Below are 17,486 nucleotides of genomic sequence, written 5' to 3'. Positions count from 1 at the left end.
AAAATTAATGCAAATATTTTTAAAATATTAATAATTGTTTATTAAATATAATATATTTTTACATTATTATTAGCATACATTATTAAAAAATATAGTATAATGTTATAAATTTTTTTATAAATTAATATTATTTAATTAAAATAATCATTATAAATATTAATATATTTATTATTATTATTATTATTATTATTATTATTATTATTATTATTATTATTATTATTATTATTATTATTAATATTAAATTTATATTTATTTAATTTTCTATACTTTTTTTTATTTTAATTTTATATATTTTATTCATTTTTGTTTAATTATTTTTTATAATCAAAATAAAATTAATTTAAATATATTTTTATAAATTTTTTTTATATATATTTTTTTTTAATTAATAAATAATTATAATTAATAATAAATATACTAATAAAATAAAAGATATTTATAAATTTTTAATAATTATAAATAAATTTAAATATTTTTATTAATATATATTTTTATATTAAATCTATTTATTATTAATTTATCGATATCAATCCTTTTTAGCATAATAATCTGGATGTAATGAATTTTCGAGTTTAAATTATTCTACAGATTCTATTACTTTAAGGTTTGTATAAGGAGATGAGACTTTTTTAAGCAAATCATTTTATTCTTTATGCTAATGTGAAATTAAATGAATTTCCGCAACTTTTTTTTCTTAAATTAAAACTTATTTAAAAGTCTAAATAAACTCATTAATTTAAATTTAGTTAAGTTTTTCAAGCATTAATTATCCTATTTTATAAAAAAGTTTTAAATTAAAATCTATATAATAAAAATTCATTACTCAAATCAAATTAGTAATTATGAGTTAAAATTTAAGTGAAAAATCTTTAAGTTTCTTTAGTCAAGTTAACATCTTTTTCCTTTATATTTACCATAACTGAATTTTTCAATACTTAAAATTATTATTCTGAATATTAATCTAACTACTTATTTTATTGTTCTTTTTATATTTAAAAAATAAGAATATTTAGTTTTTTTAATTACACAAGAAATCATATATTCTAGATGCTAAATACTATGGAGATTGTACACTTGATTAAATTATAAATCGAATATGCCCAACTCCTCTAACTTCAACAATTTAAGACCATATAATGTACCCTAATTATTCTACCGTTCTTAGTTATGTATAAAATTAATCATTCAAAAAGTTGCCCAATAATTCAAGCATAACTTTATTTCTTATATTTTTAGTTTGTTTGAACTCAAATATAATAGAAATATAACTGTTATTCTCGCACTCATCTAATTATACTTCATAAATGTTTCTAATATCATTTTAAAGCATTACAGTTCTTCTATCTAATATCTGGTTCTTTGTTTTTTTTTGATAAATTAAAATGTTTAAAAAAAAAATATATATTTACTCTTTAAATGGGTTTAGCATTCCTTTAATCAAAAAATATTGAAGAAGTTAAATTAGTAATTTCAATAGCCTTTTCTTAATTTAAGTTTCCTGCTAAATATATTTCTAGTGAGATATTTTTTAAGTATTATTCATTAAATTTTTCAAAAGTTTCAAATGTCACTTTTTATGCTTCTTTACTTAATTCCTTAGGTGAAAATGTTCTTGTTGTTAAAATAAATAAATTGTAAATTCTTCCTTGTTCGTAAGGAGGTTTTTTAGAAAAATTAATTTTGCCTTTAATTAGCTTATCTAAATGAATTTCGAATTTATTTTAAATTTCTTTTGGATTAAAAGTAGTAGTCTTTTCTAAATATTATTAAATAAAAGTTTAAATAGATTCTGAAAAACCAACAATTTCTAACTGAATTTCATCTATAAATTCTATTTTTGTTTCTAAGCCTGCAGTTTTACCTAAATAAGCTAATTCTCTTGTATACTCTTAAAATAGACTGATCCATAATTCTGCTAAAACTTAAGCTTAGGCATTTTTTCCTAAACCACAACTAAAATTCATATTTTTAATAAAAAAAATTAAATATATTAATTTTTTTTAATAAATACTCATTATTTTTAATTCTTAATTTAAAAACAACCTTTGGTATTCTAAATTAATTGTCTTTTTTATACCAAAGCTCTAATTTTTCATTTTTCAGTAAGTTTATTGGATATTATTAATTCTCAGATTCTATTAAATCAAAAGATTTAGGCAAAAATTAATTAAGTTAAGGTATATCTAAATTTAATTATTAATTTCTTTCTTTTTTGAAATCTTCTATTATATCTTGTTCCAAATCTTATATAGAATATTTTGTTTTATAATAATATTCTTCAAGATTTAATTCTTCATTTTTAAATTATTAAGATATTAAATTAATTAAAATATTATCAATTTTTATTTATTCAAAAGTTTATTATAGTTATTATTAGTTGAATACTTCTTCTTCTACAGCTTCAAATCTTAAAATATCTTCTTACTTACAATATTACATTTTTGAAGCTATTTTACTTACATAATTAATTGGTTCCATTTATTCATTATAATTAAACTTTAAAACATTTATTTTCTACTTTTCATCAAAAATCCATTTTTAATTGGCTTTTTCTTTTAATAATTTAACATATTCGAAAACATAGTGCAGGACTTTTTTGTATTCTTAAAGTCCTTTTTAAGTTAATTAAATTTCAATTTAGATTTCACTAAAAAGTATCATTCTTGATTTATATCTGCATTTTAAATCTTCTGCGAAACCTTCATTTATTAAAGCATTTAAAAGACCTTTATTTCCTCTATGATTTATTAAATAACTTATATTTTGTAAAGGGTTATTTCGATATAATTCTGTATAATCTTTATCAAATATCCATAATATATTCATCTTTTTTTATTTTTTTTAGAATTTTTTGTTATATAGTTTATAATATTTACTCTATTTTCTTATTTGCAAGGAGATATTTTTATTAGCTTTTATAAATTTTAATTATCAAAAGGCTTTCCTGTAAATTAAATCGGTTTAAGATTTTTATTAGGAATATTCGAGAATAAATCTATTGCAAGTTATTCTAATTCGTTAAGAGTAGAATTAGATAAAATAACACCTTTCATTAGATTTGATGAATAGTATGAATCATAGAATTTTATTAAATCATCTCTTATTGAAGGATGGTTTAAAGTTTCTAAGTTTCCTGTTCCGAATTTGTTAAAAACAGTATCTTTATTACTAATTGATCGAATTAATTAATATTCTCTCCATAAATCTTGTTAAAGGTTTTTCTGATTTTCACTATGAACCGCATTTATTTCTCTTTCTACAAAATCAGCATTAAATAGAGGTTTAATAAAAAACTAAGCAAATCTTTTATATTTTTTGTTAAATTTAAATAAAAATAAAAAGATGCATTTACCTATCTAATGCTTCTTTAAAGCTACTGTTAGAGCAATTAAAAAAATAATTTGTTTAATCTAAGGAAGTATAAGCATTTGAATATCCTGAATTATCATTTAGAAATTTATCAAATTAAGAGCCATCTGGATATTTTTCAGTTCCTAAAAATAACATGTGTTCTAAAATATGTGCCAGTCCTTATTTTAATTTTATCATTTTAAAAAATATATAATTTTTTATAATGACCTTATCTTTCTTTTGGATCATTATACTAACCAACATTAACGTTTACTGCTGCTGCACTTTTATCTATTTATGGATCAGAAATCAGTAATATCTACATATCATTTTTTTATAGTTTTACTAATTTGTACTCTCTTTAATCAGTTTTTGGTGTAATAACCTTAGAAAGTTCAATAGACATAATATAAAAATAATTATAATGTAAATTAAATTTATTTAGATTAAAACTAATTGTTTTATATAAAAACAAATAAATTGTAAGTTTTTATTTATAATGTTTATATAAAAGATTTTTAAGAAAAATAAAAATAAAAAATTAATCAAAAAATAAAATAAATAAATGAATATATATATATTATTTTTATATTTTCGATAGTGTTATTTTTATTTTTTATTTTGTATTATAATAACTTTTTTTATATATTTATTACATAAGTATAAAAATAAATATGAACGAGCTTCTTTAAAATCTACTTATTATTTAAAATCCCCCTAATGAATAAGCAAGATAGCATGCTAATACTTATTTAATAAATCAAGAACAAGATGATTATTTTGCTCTACATCTTATACAAATATTTTAACTTGATTAAGTATTTTAAAAAATATTATATTTCTTTTTTTATTTTTGTTAAATAACGATGTAAATAATATTTCAAATAGAATGATGTTATAAGATTATCTGCTATAATATATTTAAAAAATATTATATTAAAATATTGGTAGTAAAAGAACAGTTTTTAAAAGAATTTGAATTCAAAGAAATGTATCTATTTTTTTATGATAAAATTTAAAACCATATATTAAAATAAAATTATATTAAATTTTAATTAAACTATATCAAATTTTAATTTATTTAAAAAAAAAGCATGTATAAATGATTAAACAAAAGTAACGATTAAAAATTGCTTAGTTTAAATGTTACAAAATGTTTAAGAATAAATTTATAGAAAATAAATAGATAATTGCCTTGCTTTAATAATAAAAAATGATTTTCCGATAAACTTTTTAGATTTATATAAATATATACACTCTGAATTTTAATAATTTTTAATCGAATTAACTTAAAACTAAAATTTGAACACATTATAAAAAGCATAAAACTTGTTAAAAACTTGTTAAATTTCATTAAAATAGTAAAGCAAAAAAAGGCTTTTTAATAATACTGATGGATTTAATGATTTTCTTTTGAATTTTCTATAAACTGTTCATTAAATTTGGGAAATAATTACAAACTAACAGTAGAATAACTAACTTTCAATTTAAACTTCGATAAGAATGGATAAAATAATATCTTATACTATTTGTTCAATATAAATTAATTAATAGATTGAGTAAGAAATCATATAAAAATATTAAATTTATTTTAAATATATATTTTTAAAAATATAGAGATTTAGTAAAACAAATAATAAGAAATCTTTTAGTTAAATCAGCTCGAATAATAAGTTTACTTTAATAAGATAATCTACTTTATATAAAATAAATAAAAGTAATTATGTAAAACTTGTCCTAAATTTAATTACTAAATTCAGTATTGTTTCATAATGATTTATAAGATTTTCTATAATTATGTGAATTAATGATTAATAAATGCTAACTTAATGAAAATACCGAAAGTTTAATTAAAAGCTCACTTTTAGCTTTATATAGAATGCTAAAATAATTATCTTATTATTCTACTCCTGAATAATTTACTAAATTAATTATGAAAAATATTAATGCTTAAAATTAAAGTTAATGTTATATTGCTTTTTCATAGTTTTTTTCTAATGAAAGAATAGAATTTATTCTTAATTGTTTTATTGAAAAGCTTTTTCCTTATGTATTTTAATAAAATTATGAAAGTTAAGATAAAATGGTTGAAGAAGGTATTTTTTTTTATTTATATGTGATAAATAAAAAATTCTAAAATACATGAAAAAAAAAAAAAAAGAGGATGATAATAATATTGATGAAACTATAAATGAACTTGATAATTCTTTACATAATATACTTGTTTGTACTATAGAATAGTTAATATATAGATTTACTAACTAATGTTTAACTAATATATAATTATTATTAAAAAAACTAATAGAAAGTAAACTAAAAAAAAAATTGAATAATTATTTAAAACAAAAAAAAAATATCAAGCAAATTACTAGTTTTTAAGAATTGAATATTAAGAAGGATTTTTGTGTATTTTAGGATTAATACCACAAATATCGAAAAAAATTAACTTTAATCCATCATAAATACTAAATATATTAAGTATATTAGAACATTTATATATGAATCGTAAAACTGTTTCTTTTGCTGCAAAAAGAATTCCTATATTAATATTAAAATGGATAGATTTTATCTGCCCATTAACTTATTAAAAAATGATTGAAATATGCTTATAAATAATAAAAGATCATACTGAGCCTGTAACAAGATATGAATGTTGTATTTGTATATAATAAATTATATAAAAAGAAAATGTTTAGATAGATTACAATTCTTTAGTTGATTAAATTACTCCCATCATTGTATAATTATTTAATTAATTTACTAATTCAAATATAATTTGGCATTTAATAAACTTCCTAACAATTATCTTATAAAAAGCTTAAAATTCTACCTAAATATTAAACTCTTTATAAGCAAGTAATTTAAATTTACTTTTAAGTACTGAAAGTGAATTTCTTAGAGAAGCCATAGTTGATATGTTTATGAATCTAATAGTGTTTTTTGATTAATATGCTAAAATACCTTAAATATTTTAACTTGCTATTTAATTTATTAATATAAATTTTGAAAAAAAAAAATATGAATTTATTCTTATTAAATTTTGGCATTTTTTACTTAAGGAATATGATTCTTGCTAATAAATAGATAATGCCATTGTTAATATTTTAATTGTAATTTTATATCTTTATATTTTAATTTAAATAACAAAAAATATTATTAGTAAAATATTTCAAATATTATAAATTTATAAGACGATGAAGAAATTATTGCTAAATCTCTTAACATTATAGAAGAATATATTTTACTTGACCTAAATCCGTTTTCTGCATAAGAATTAAGTCTTTTGTTAATAAAATAATATGAATTAACTAATTAAAATTATCAAGATGAGCTTTTTGAAGAAGAAGCTAGAGTAAAAGTAAGTATTTTAAATCTTTTAAACACTTGTTGGGAAAAAGGATAACCTTTTTCAAGTTATCTGCAAATAATTAAATATGCAATTAAGGATTTAATGAAAGAAAATATAAGTAAAACAACTTAATTTGTACCTGAATATCGATAATCTTTATAAAATACAATAAACATGCTATTAATTTTAAACTTAGAAGATTTTATTTAATTATTAAAAAGTATATATTTTTATTATAATATATATCAAATAGTTTTAAAAAAAAGTTGAATAATATGATTTAAATGCATTTTTGAAAATGTGGATTTAAAATATGGAATTCACAAATAATAAAAATTCTTCGAGGTTAAATACTATATCATTGCTATGTATATTACCTAATTTCACAAATGAAATATTTTTTGAAAATATAAAATTTTTATTATTAAGAATGCTACCAGACCTTCATAGTGAAGAAAAGGATAAACAATAAATTGAAAAATATTAAAAATAAGCTAGAATGAGCGAACATGTATCTTCTAAAAGAAAATAAATATTAAGATTTAATTAAAAATATTTCAAATTAAATTTAATTGATATTTTTAAAGAGAAAATAAATGTAAAAAAATATATAAATATATATAAAAGTATAAATACAAATACAAATACAAATATAAATATAAATATAAATATAAATATAAATACAAATACAAATACAAATATAAATATAAATATAAATATAAATATAAATATAAATATATTATTTATATATTATTAATATTATTATAATATTCTTATTTTATATTATTTTTTATTATATTTTATATTTTTTTTTTATTTAGGAAACTTTATAAAATCTCTAAATTAATTTTTATGATTTACAATTACTTTTATAAGATGAAAATAAATTTTTGCAAATTAAATCAATATTTTAAATTTGATATCGAAAATTATATATTTTATAGATTTTACAATTATTTCAAAAAAAAAAAATTAATAATTATTTAAATATATTTATATTAAATAATAATAAAGAAAATATTTTTTAATAAAAAAACATATTGAAATTAAATATATATTTATACTTAACAAATAAAAATATTTTAAATTTTTATCGATTTTTTTTGTTATTTTGTTTTTTTATTTTGCATCTTATATTTGAAATTAAAAAAACTATTTATTTTATTGATTTTATATATTTCTTTTTAAGAAAAATTACTAATTTTATTTTTATTTAAATTTATTTTATATTCGAATCTTTAAAATTCATCAAAAACTTATATTTGAAGTTTATTTAATTTTCTCTATTTATTTTTAACCTTTTTACATTTTTATAATTTAATTTCTTATTAAAAATATATATGGTATTTTTACTTTAATTTTGTTAATTACATTTATTTTCAAACAAATTATGTATTTATTCTACATAAATCATTTATTACTCAGTTAAATTATCAGGATCTTTTTAAATTTATAATTATAATTATTTTAATTCTTCCTAAGTAATTTAAATATTATCTAGAATAAATTAGCTATTTAATGTTAAATTAGAATCAATTTGATTATTATCTACGTTTTTATCATTTTAGTTTAATTAATTTAAATTTTAAATAACATTTTCTAAATTGATTTATAATTTCATTTTTAATTATTTTGGTATATTTTAATTATTTTTGGCAAATGATTTTTCACTATTTTTAACATATTAAAGCATACTTTTATTTATTTAATTTTATTTACCATAATAATCAAAACTACTTTCATCTGAATCATTTACAACTATAAAAATAAAATAAATTAACATATAGATATAAATATACTTGAATTATCAGCATCTCCCTAATAAGAATATATTTTTTAATTTTCTTTTTATTTTCTTAAATTATTGGAAACCATATTTTTATCTTATGAATCTTATTCAATTTATAACTCTTGGTTATCAATTTAATTAAAAAGAGCTTAAGCATCAAGTCCTTATTATTTTAAAATATCCATTATTTTTTAAAATATTTTATTTTTTCTTTTGTATTTGCTTATTTTTAATTCCAATTAATCAACATAATCTTAAAGTGCTTAGTTTTATTCTTATAGATATTAAGAGTTTATATTCTTATTAATTTCTTATATTTCATTTGATCCAATAATAGTTTATGTTTGTTAATTTGTATACTTTTAGCTAGAATATTTTGTATTAATTTATTATTCAAAAATTTTTTTTTTTTAGTTAATTCTTTATTAACTATTTCTTGATTCTCAATTTATTTCTATAAATCTTTATTTTTTTTTATAAATAATTAGTTTTATTTTTCTAAAAACTAAACTTTCTATTCCAACTTTTGATATTTAGAAATTTAAATTGCAAAATAATTATTTATTTTACTTTTATCAATATATATTTATTTAACAGAAGAAATATTTTTTAGTCTAATTTGTATACTTTATTCTATTTATTTTAGACAACTTTCAGAATCTAAATTATTTTATGAAAAATTAATTTTCTTTAGTTCTTAATTGTTACTTTTTATAAGGTTAAATTATTAATATTACTTATTTTATTATTTTTATTAAGAATTATTTTTTAAATAATAATTAGATTAATAAAATTTATTTTATGCTCCAGAAAAACTAACTGACTTAAGAACATTTTATTGTTTATTTTTATTAGATAAACAGTTATTTTTTTATTTTTAATTTTCGAAATTTTTTGATTAATTCAATGAATTTTATTCACTATTTGAAACTTAATAGCTTTATTTTTTATTTGATTATTAATTTTAATATATTATTTATAGATTTTTATTAATGTTTTCTTATTTTTCTTTATATTTATTTTAATTTGAATCAACTTATATACTATTAAAAATGCTTAATACTTTTTATTGTGGTTGTTGAATTTTAACTTATTTATTAATATTTTCTCGAATTTTTTTGATAGATAATAAGTGCGTTTACTTATCAATATATTAATATATTTACTTTTAAAAAATTAGCATTAGTTATGTATATATAATTTATAAAATAAAAATTACTTTTTAATTTTATTCTTAAGGCTTTTTTATGTTTTTCAGTTTTTATTTTAAATCACATATTTCATTCAATTATATTTTTTTTAACTTTTTTGAGTATTTTGAATTCGAATAAGAATCCTAAAGTTTAAAATTATCTTTTTTTTTTAAATATAATAGTAAATTTATAATTAGTTGATTTTTTACTCATTTTTAACGTTAAATTATTTTAGTTTTAAATTAATTATGAATTGCTTAATGATTTTGAGAGGCTCTATTAATTTTTACTTTTATCAATTTATTAATTTGTTTATCCTATTGGTTTTATTATATTCTAAAGTCCTTAAATACTTAAAAATTATTTTTTGTTAAATTCTTAATGTTTAATCTGATTTTCCTCTTCATTAAAAATCATTTTATTTTTTATGTTCGGTTAAAATAACTAATAATATATATTATTATTTTTAAATATTTAAAGATAAAACAAATAAATAATATATTTAACCTTATATTCAAAAAAAAAAATATCATTTATTTTATTATATACAATAAATTTTAAAATAAAATAAAAATTTAAAAAATCATTATTCTCGAATTATTTAATTAAAATAATTTTTTTTTTCAAGTAATCCTTTCTCTTAAATTTGAAAAAATATTCAAAAATATAGATTGACCAGCAGGAAATGATTTAGACATATAATTTCTCCAAGATTAACTAAACAAAAATAGAGGTAAACAAGGAAAAATCGCAAGAGCAAAAAATATAGGATATATTAGAATTCCAATTAAAATAAAGAAGAAATAAGCAATATAATAGCAAAAAAAGCAAAAATCTAAGCTTTTTGTTAATAAAAACGCCAATTTACTATCATAATATCTATACCATAAATAAAATCCAAAAATCAAAGGATAAATAATAAATACTCCAAAAATAATACATAATAAAATAAAAATAAAAATGGCAACCCTCCTCAAATAAATTTTCCATTTCGGCCATTAATCTGTAGTAAAATCTTAACCAGACATACCTGGACACCCAAACGGATTAGCAATCATATAATGTCCATATAAAATTTATTATCTACATAGCCAACACCAATTATAATTACAGACAAAACAAGTCATATGATTGCATCCTTCTAACTTTTCAACACGAACATTACATTTAGGACATAATTATATAGGCTTCCCTTTAGCCCAAGCTTCGTATTCTTCATTTAATTCTTCATCACAACTTTTATTGAAGAAACAACAAATTTTCTTAGAATGGGATTTCCGAAGGCATTTTAAACATATTTTTTCATTACAATATTAACATTATATTTCTTTAAATTTTTAACGAATTTATTCAGATAACTTTATATATCTACCACAAAAAGGGGATGGACACCAAATTACGTTCGGATCTTAGTTTAATAAATAAATTTCTTTAAGTTTAAAAAACTTTTCGGCTTTTTCTGAATCTAAAAGAGTTTTTATATGCTCGTCTTGAAATATAAAAAGGCAATCATAATTTAAACATCTAATATTTATATACTAAAAACAAATATTTTTGCCTCTATTTTTATTTTTTTACTTTTGCCTAATTCATACATGATAATATATGTTTTTCTACACAAAGCTAACAATAAATATGATTACATGGCAATTTTTTCATATCATTATATGAATATTTCATAAAACATACTTCACATTATTGTAATTTTTTTATTTCTTGAAACTTTGAGTTTAATAATGAATTTTAATTATTCATATATATATTGTTTATTATTATATTATTAAAACTTTAATCTATGTTATTATTATGTTGTGATATATTGTTGTTTTAATTGATTTAAATTATACTTTATTAATTTTAATGTTTACTTCCAATTTTTATTATTTATAAATTTTTGTTAATTGGTTAATTATACGAACTGCAATTACTATTATTATCTGAAAAATTTATTAATACTTAGTTCAAGTTCTAATTTTCATGTTCTGATAATGTTTCATTGCATATTGCGCATCTTTTTAATTTATTAAAATTAAAATATTTTTATATAGACACCTGTTTAATTCATTTAAATCACTTGCAAATTAATGAAGCCAACCATTTTAACCTTTAATTAAGAAATTTAATAACTCTTCTATATTATCTTTTTATTTTGCATATTTTTGTGCTTTTATTGCTTGTTCAGAGGGGAAACCTAAAAAAAATTAAAATAATTAAATTTATAAAAAAATTTACCCATTTCAATTAAGTTTTTAACTATTTACATCTTATTTTATGAATATTCATTAATTAAATTATTTTATAATTATAAATGCATTTGCAATTTTTGCTTGAAAAATAATAATAAAAATAAAATTTAAAACAAAAATTTTTTTAATTTAAAAATTATTTGGGAATATAATAATAATATGTTATTTAATAAAATTAGAGTTTTTTATAAAAAAAAAATTGGATTTTTTTTTTAAAATAAATCTTAATATTATTAATATAGAATTTTATAATAAAAAATCTTTGAATAAGAATCATAAATAAAACAAATAATATAAATTTAATTTATGAAAATTAAATGAAAATATAATTTATTATACTAATAAAAATAAAACATAAATACACTACATTAAAAAAATAAATGAATTTTTATTTTTAATTTAAAAAACCTTGAAAAATATAAAATTATAATTTGTATAATATTTTTTAAATTTATATTATTATTAAAATATATCTTTTTAATATTTGTGTTTTTTGTTAATTAAATAAATTCAATATTTATTTAGTTTTATTATATATTTATACTTTTTTTCTTAATTTTATTTTTAATGATTTTATTATATTAATTTATTTTCATATTTTTTTAAATTTTTTTTTTTATTGTTTTATATATTTTTTATTTATTTTATAATTAATATTTTTGTATATTTTTAAATTATTTAATTAAATATTAATTATTTTTTTTATTAAATTATAATCGTAATTATATTGAATATTTTTTTTTCATTTGTATTCAATATAGATTTTTTAAAATTTTGAATTTATTTTAGGTGCATAAAAATATATTTTTTTATTTAAATCAAAAAATTTATATTTAAATCATTTTTTATTTATTTATTACAATAACAAAAATGTCGAATCTTACAGATAGGATTAAAGAAATTTAAAATTAAACATACAATACTGGTAATTTTGATAAATATTATGACGACAATGTAGCTAAAAAAGATTTAGATCCTGACAGAGTACCCGAAAATAAGGAAGAAGCTGTAAAAAAGGCAGAACTTTATGCGGTTTAAACATATATATATAAATAAATAATAATAAAAAAATATGTAAAAGTATTCACTAACAGCAACTAGAGAAATTTTTAAAGAACATAAAATGAATGTTTTTTCTGGTAGAAATGAAGCTAGAGAAAAAATAGGACTTTTTGACGAAAACATAGAACTAAGTTTTTTGGGATCAGGATACCCTATGTATTTTGATTTTGTTAAAGGTTGTCTTTTAGTACTTTTTATGATTTTGATATCTTCAGGTGCTTTTAACTTATTGACAAATTTTTAACTTGGAAAAGATTGCTAAAAAGAGGAAGGGTAATAATCTTATTCGAATTTCTTTTTAAAAAAAGAATAATTAAAACCCAAGATTGATTGCTATGATACTTGGACTACTAAATTATCTTATGTTAATAAAATTCATAATGAAAGATTAATTTATTTATAAGACATTATGAACTTGATTACTGTTTGCACTATAATTTTTATTCTTTAATATTTGAGAACAACTTAAAGGAATTTAAATGAAAGATGTGATGAATTATGCATTTCAGCAAGTGATTATACTATTTGGATTTCTTAAATCCCATAATATGGGGATGATGTTGATGATATGGAAACTTAATTAAGAAATGACATCATTTAATCACTTTAAAATGTTTTCAAATAATAATATGAAGAAGCTTTAAATAAACAGAATTTTATGAAAATAGCTAATCTTACTTTAAGTTATAAACTTGATGATATTAATAATGTATATAAGGAAAAGCAAAAAATTACTGAATAATTCTAGAATGTTTATCAATTATAAAATTTGAATTAAGAAGAAAAAAACTAATAGCTCTAAGAACTTAAGGCTAAAGCAAAAGAAATTAATTAATAAATTACTGAATTAAAGAGATAATATTATGACGGTTTAAATGGAAAATAAAATAATTAGATTTTTACAGGTCATGCATTTGTTAGTTTTGAAAATGAAAATGGTAAATATAAAATAATCATTTTTTTTTTTAAAATAAGTATAAAAATTAAAAATAAAAAGATAAAAATTTAATCTTAGATGCTTACTAAGCTGAAAATAAATTATTTTTTGGAAGTAAAAATTTGATCCTAATAAATGGATAAAAAGTCAAGGTTTAGTAAGCACCTGAATGTACTGATGTAAATTGGGAATTTTTGTAATACAGCACATTTAATTAGTTAAAAAGTAATATAATTTCAACTTTAGTAACTATTTTATTGTTAGTAATTTGTGGATTAATTATATTTGCACTAATGTATATTTAAGATTAAATTAATAAAAATAATGAAAAAGATAAACTAGAAGATAAATAATCTAAAATATTTGCTATTTTAATTTCTGCAGTTATTCCTGCATTAAATTATGGTCTTTAAATATTTTTAACTTAATTATCAATGTAATTTATTTTCTAAATTTTTACATTTAAAAATAATTTAAATCAAGTTTTGAAAAGCATTATACAAGGACAGAAGAATTAAGCTCATTGTCTATAAAATTAACAATTTCTTAATTCTTAAATACTGCTATAATGACATTTTTAATAAAAGTCGGATTTTTTTACTTTAATGGATAAAGAGAATAAGCAGCTGAGAATATATATTCAAAAAGTAAAAAAAAATAAAAACAAAAATTCTTATTTTTTTTAATTTAGCTGGGCTTGTTTTTAATCAGCAATATGTATTTATTACATCTGGTTTAATTGCAGTTGTTTCTTTAATTGTAGATCCTTCTAGGATTGTTAAAATTATAATGAGATATACTAATAAGAAAAAAATCTAAACATATTTTACTTAGAGATAAATTAATGCCCTATATGAAGATGTGCCAAGTAATCTTGCTTAAGATTACGCTGCTCTTATGAAAAATATGTTTGTATGTATTTTCTATAGTCCTTTAATTCCTTTAGGTATTGTTATTTAATTTGTTTCTATTGGTTTACTTTACTTTATTTAGAAAGTAATTTATTTAATTTATTTAATTTTATTTTTATAAAAGTGGAAACTACTAAACCATAGATGTGTCAAATATTAAGTTAGTCATATTGTTTCTTAATAAATGATTGAAATAATGGAATTCTTATTACCTTTATATACTGTATTTAATTTATTTAAATATATATTTTTATATAATTAAAGATTTCTACTGTTAGTTTTGAATTTGTTCTTTTGTATACTAAATAAATTTAAGTTAGTTTTATTTCTTACATTGCTATATTTTTAGGATTTCTCAATATATTAATACCTACGGATAAAGTTAACTAAAAATTATTTTATGTAAAAGAAGCTGACTCTCTTACAACAAGTTATAGCGATAATTTAACTAAATTTTAATATGTAAAATATTAATTTGTTTTTCATTTATTTTATGAAATTTAAAAAATAGGATTATGATAGAGCTAATCCTGCAACAGATGAGATTGGAAAAGAAGCCTTAATTAATAAATAGAAAGAAATTATTATTCAATATAAAAATAAAAATCATTGATTAAAATAATTTATTTAACTATAGATTAAAATAATAAAAAATTAAATTTAAAAATAAACAAATATTTACTTATTTTTTTTTTCATTTATTATTTATTTTATATTATTTTCGTAATTAAATATCTAATAAATTTAATTATTTTAACTAAATATTATTGAGTTTATATATAAAATAGGTAATAAAATGATTTACTAAAGCAATATAAATGTATATGTTAAATTTTATTATTTTCAATAAAAAAAATATTAAGGATAAATAAAATCTTTTAGAAAAATTTTTGAAAAGTGACAAATAATTTGATTATATATATTTATAAATATAATTAAAAAAAATAAATTGATATGTTTCAAATCATAAAAATAAAGTATACCTTATAAAAATTATTAAACTACAAATAACTTTATATCATATAAAATTAAATTATCAATAGAAAATTTTATAAAATATATAAAAAAACAAACATATTTAAATTATAATTATTTTGATTTTATATCACAAATGAAGTTAAAATTTGAATTTATTTCTTAAATATTATGTACTTTTCTTTATTGAAAAACATTAATTAATATTTTAAATATTTATTTTATAATTAATAGCTCATTTAAATGATATGATGAATATTTTCATACATAAATAAAATTTATAATATTTTTAATGTATTAATAATAAAAGAAATATAATTATACTCCAAATAAACACGAAAAATGTAATTAAATTTAAAATAAGGAAAAAAGTTCTTAAATAATATTTTTAATTTAAGAATTTATTAGAAAAATTAATAAAATATATTTTATACAAAATGTTATAGTATTTTCGTAAAGATATGATGAATTAATTTATAATATTTAAGTGGATATTCAAATCTTATTAAAGTATAGTAATGTATTTAGATGAATTTATTAAAAATTAAGTTATTGTTAATGCTTTAGTGAATAAATAGAAATCTTAAACAATAATTATAGATTATTGTAAAATATATATTTCGAAATTAAATTAAATTAAATTTGATTTTTAATTTATTTATATTTTATTTCATTTTTTAAAAATAACAAAAACAAATCAAAAAAAGTTAAATTAAAATTAATTATACTTAATATAAAATAATAAAATAGTATATATTAAATAAAATAATTATAAAGCTTAATTTAAATTAAAATATGCAAAAAAAGAATTAAAATAACCTTACAAAACTATTTATGAATTAAAAACTAGTTAAGTTTTTAAAATATACTGAATTTATGCAATTTTTAATTAAAAAATTAAACATAAATATAAATAAATAGAATTGGTAATATATTAGATAAAAAAATTAAAATATTTTTTTTTTAAAAAAAAAGTAATAGATAACTTAGTTGATATACAGGGAAAACAATAATTTAATTAAAAGAGGATAAAATTTTGGATTAAAATACTGAATTTATGGAGAAAATTAATTAATTAGAAATACAACAAAATATTTAATCAATAAATCAAATAAATTTTGTGATGAAGTTTATAAGTTTATATTTATTCATTTAAAAAAATAAAAATAAGAAGATTAAATATAAAAATATGATTAAATATTTCAAACAAACACTTATTTAAACAATCGAGTTAATAATCTTGAAAATAAATAATTAAAATAATAAAATTAAATAATATAAAATACATAATAATATTCAATATGAAAATTAAAAATAAATCATATAAACATAATTTATTAAGGAATAAATTCATCAATAATTAATTTTTCTTTAACAATACTAGTAGTATTATTATTATAATTATTAATTGAAAAGGGACTTTATCCATTTTTTTCTTTATTACTTTCTTTATTTCGATTTAATAAATGTATATTTGGGATCCCATACTTATTAATTAATTACTAAAAATATTTTCCTTATTCGTTTGCTTTTACTATTTAATCAAATTCGTTTTTGTTTAAAAGCTATTATATTCCTTCATCGTAAAGAAGAGAGTTTTCTTTTTTATTTTAATTTTTCGAATAATTAATTTTATTTTCTTCAGAAATTTTTTTATCATAAATAATTCTTTT

The 17,486-nt window shown here is 16.6% G+C and overlaps 2 protein-coding genes across 2 annotated transcripts, besides 16 other annotated features; one reads left to right on the top strand and one right to left on the bottom strand. All coding sequences in view use genetic code 6, as the record gives it.

Annotated features, from left to right (window-relative positions):
- Positions 1-165: 165 nt before the first annotated feature.
- Positions 166-240: a microsatellite.
- A 12-nt stretch (positions 241-252) lies between these two features.
- Positions 253-305: a microsatellite.
- A 164-nt stretch (positions 306-469) lies between these two features.
- Positions 470-517: a microsatellite.
- A 9-nt stretch (positions 518-526) lies between these two features.
- On the bottom strand, positions 527-3,757 carry IMG5_145920 (insulin-degrading enzyme, putative; the record flags this gene model as incomplete). Its single annotated transcript, XM_004031125.1, has 8 exons — positions 527-771; positions 824-982; positions 1,027-1,357; positions 1,410-1,953; positions 2,012-2,826; positions 2,877-3,303; positions 3,353-3,530; positions 3,580-3,757. The coding sequence occupies 8 exons, from the start codon at positions 3,755-3,757 to the stop codon at positions 527-529; spliced, it is 2,877 nt and encodes a 958-aa protein (XP_004031173.1).
- Positions 2,300-2,335: a microsatellite.
- A 1,263-nt stretch (positions 3,758-5,020) lies between the features above and the next one.
- Positions 5,021-5,062: a microsatellite.
- Positions 5,063-6,450: 1,388 nt separating this feature from the next.
- Positions 6,451-6,489: a microsatellite.
- Positions 6,490-7,308: 819 nt separating this feature from the next.
- Positions 7,309-7,439: a microsatellite.
- Positions 7,435-7,504: a microsatellite.
- Positions 7,436-7,518: a microsatellite.
- Positions 7,440-7,519: a microsatellite.
- Positions 7,475-7,517: a microsatellite.
- A 154-nt stretch (positions 7,520-7,673) lies between the features above and the next one.
- Positions 7,674-7,710: a microsatellite.
- A 942-nt stretch (positions 7,711-8,652) lies between these two features.
- Positions 8,653-8,699: a microsatellite.
- Positions 8,700-12,523: 3,824 nt separating this feature from the next.
- Positions 12,524-12,574: a microsatellite.
- Positions 12,575-13,051: 477 nt separating this feature from the next.
- IMG5_145910 (hypothetical protein) lies at positions 13,052-15,451 on the top strand (the record flags this gene model as incomplete). The annotated part of the gene is made up of 4 exons (XM_004031124.1): positions 13,052-13,928; positions 13,988-14,363; positions 14,411-14,574; positions 14,619-15,451. 4 exons carry the CDS (start codon positions 13,052-13,054, stop codon positions 15,449-15,451), a joined length of 2,250 nt encoding a protein of 749 aa, XP_004031172.1.
- Positions 15,452-17,056: 1,605 nt separating this feature from the next.
- Positions 17,057-17,094: a microsatellite.
- Positions 17,057-17,108: a microsatellite.
- Between the last annotated feature and the right edge of the window lie 378 nt (positions 17,109-17,486).

The sequence above is a fragment of the Ichthyophthirius multifiliis genome (assembly GCF_000220395.1).
Source record: "Ichthyophthirius multifiliis unplaced genomic scaffold scaff_1120509251129, whole genome shotgun sequence".
In the NCBI taxonomy this organism is placed as follows: Eukaryota; Ciliophora; class Oligohymenophorea; order Hymenostomatida; genus Ichthyophthirius; species Ichthyophthirius multifiliis.
The sequence above is the reverse complement of the archived record's forward strand: the minus strand, read 5'-3'. Positions and strand labels throughout refer to the sequence as shown.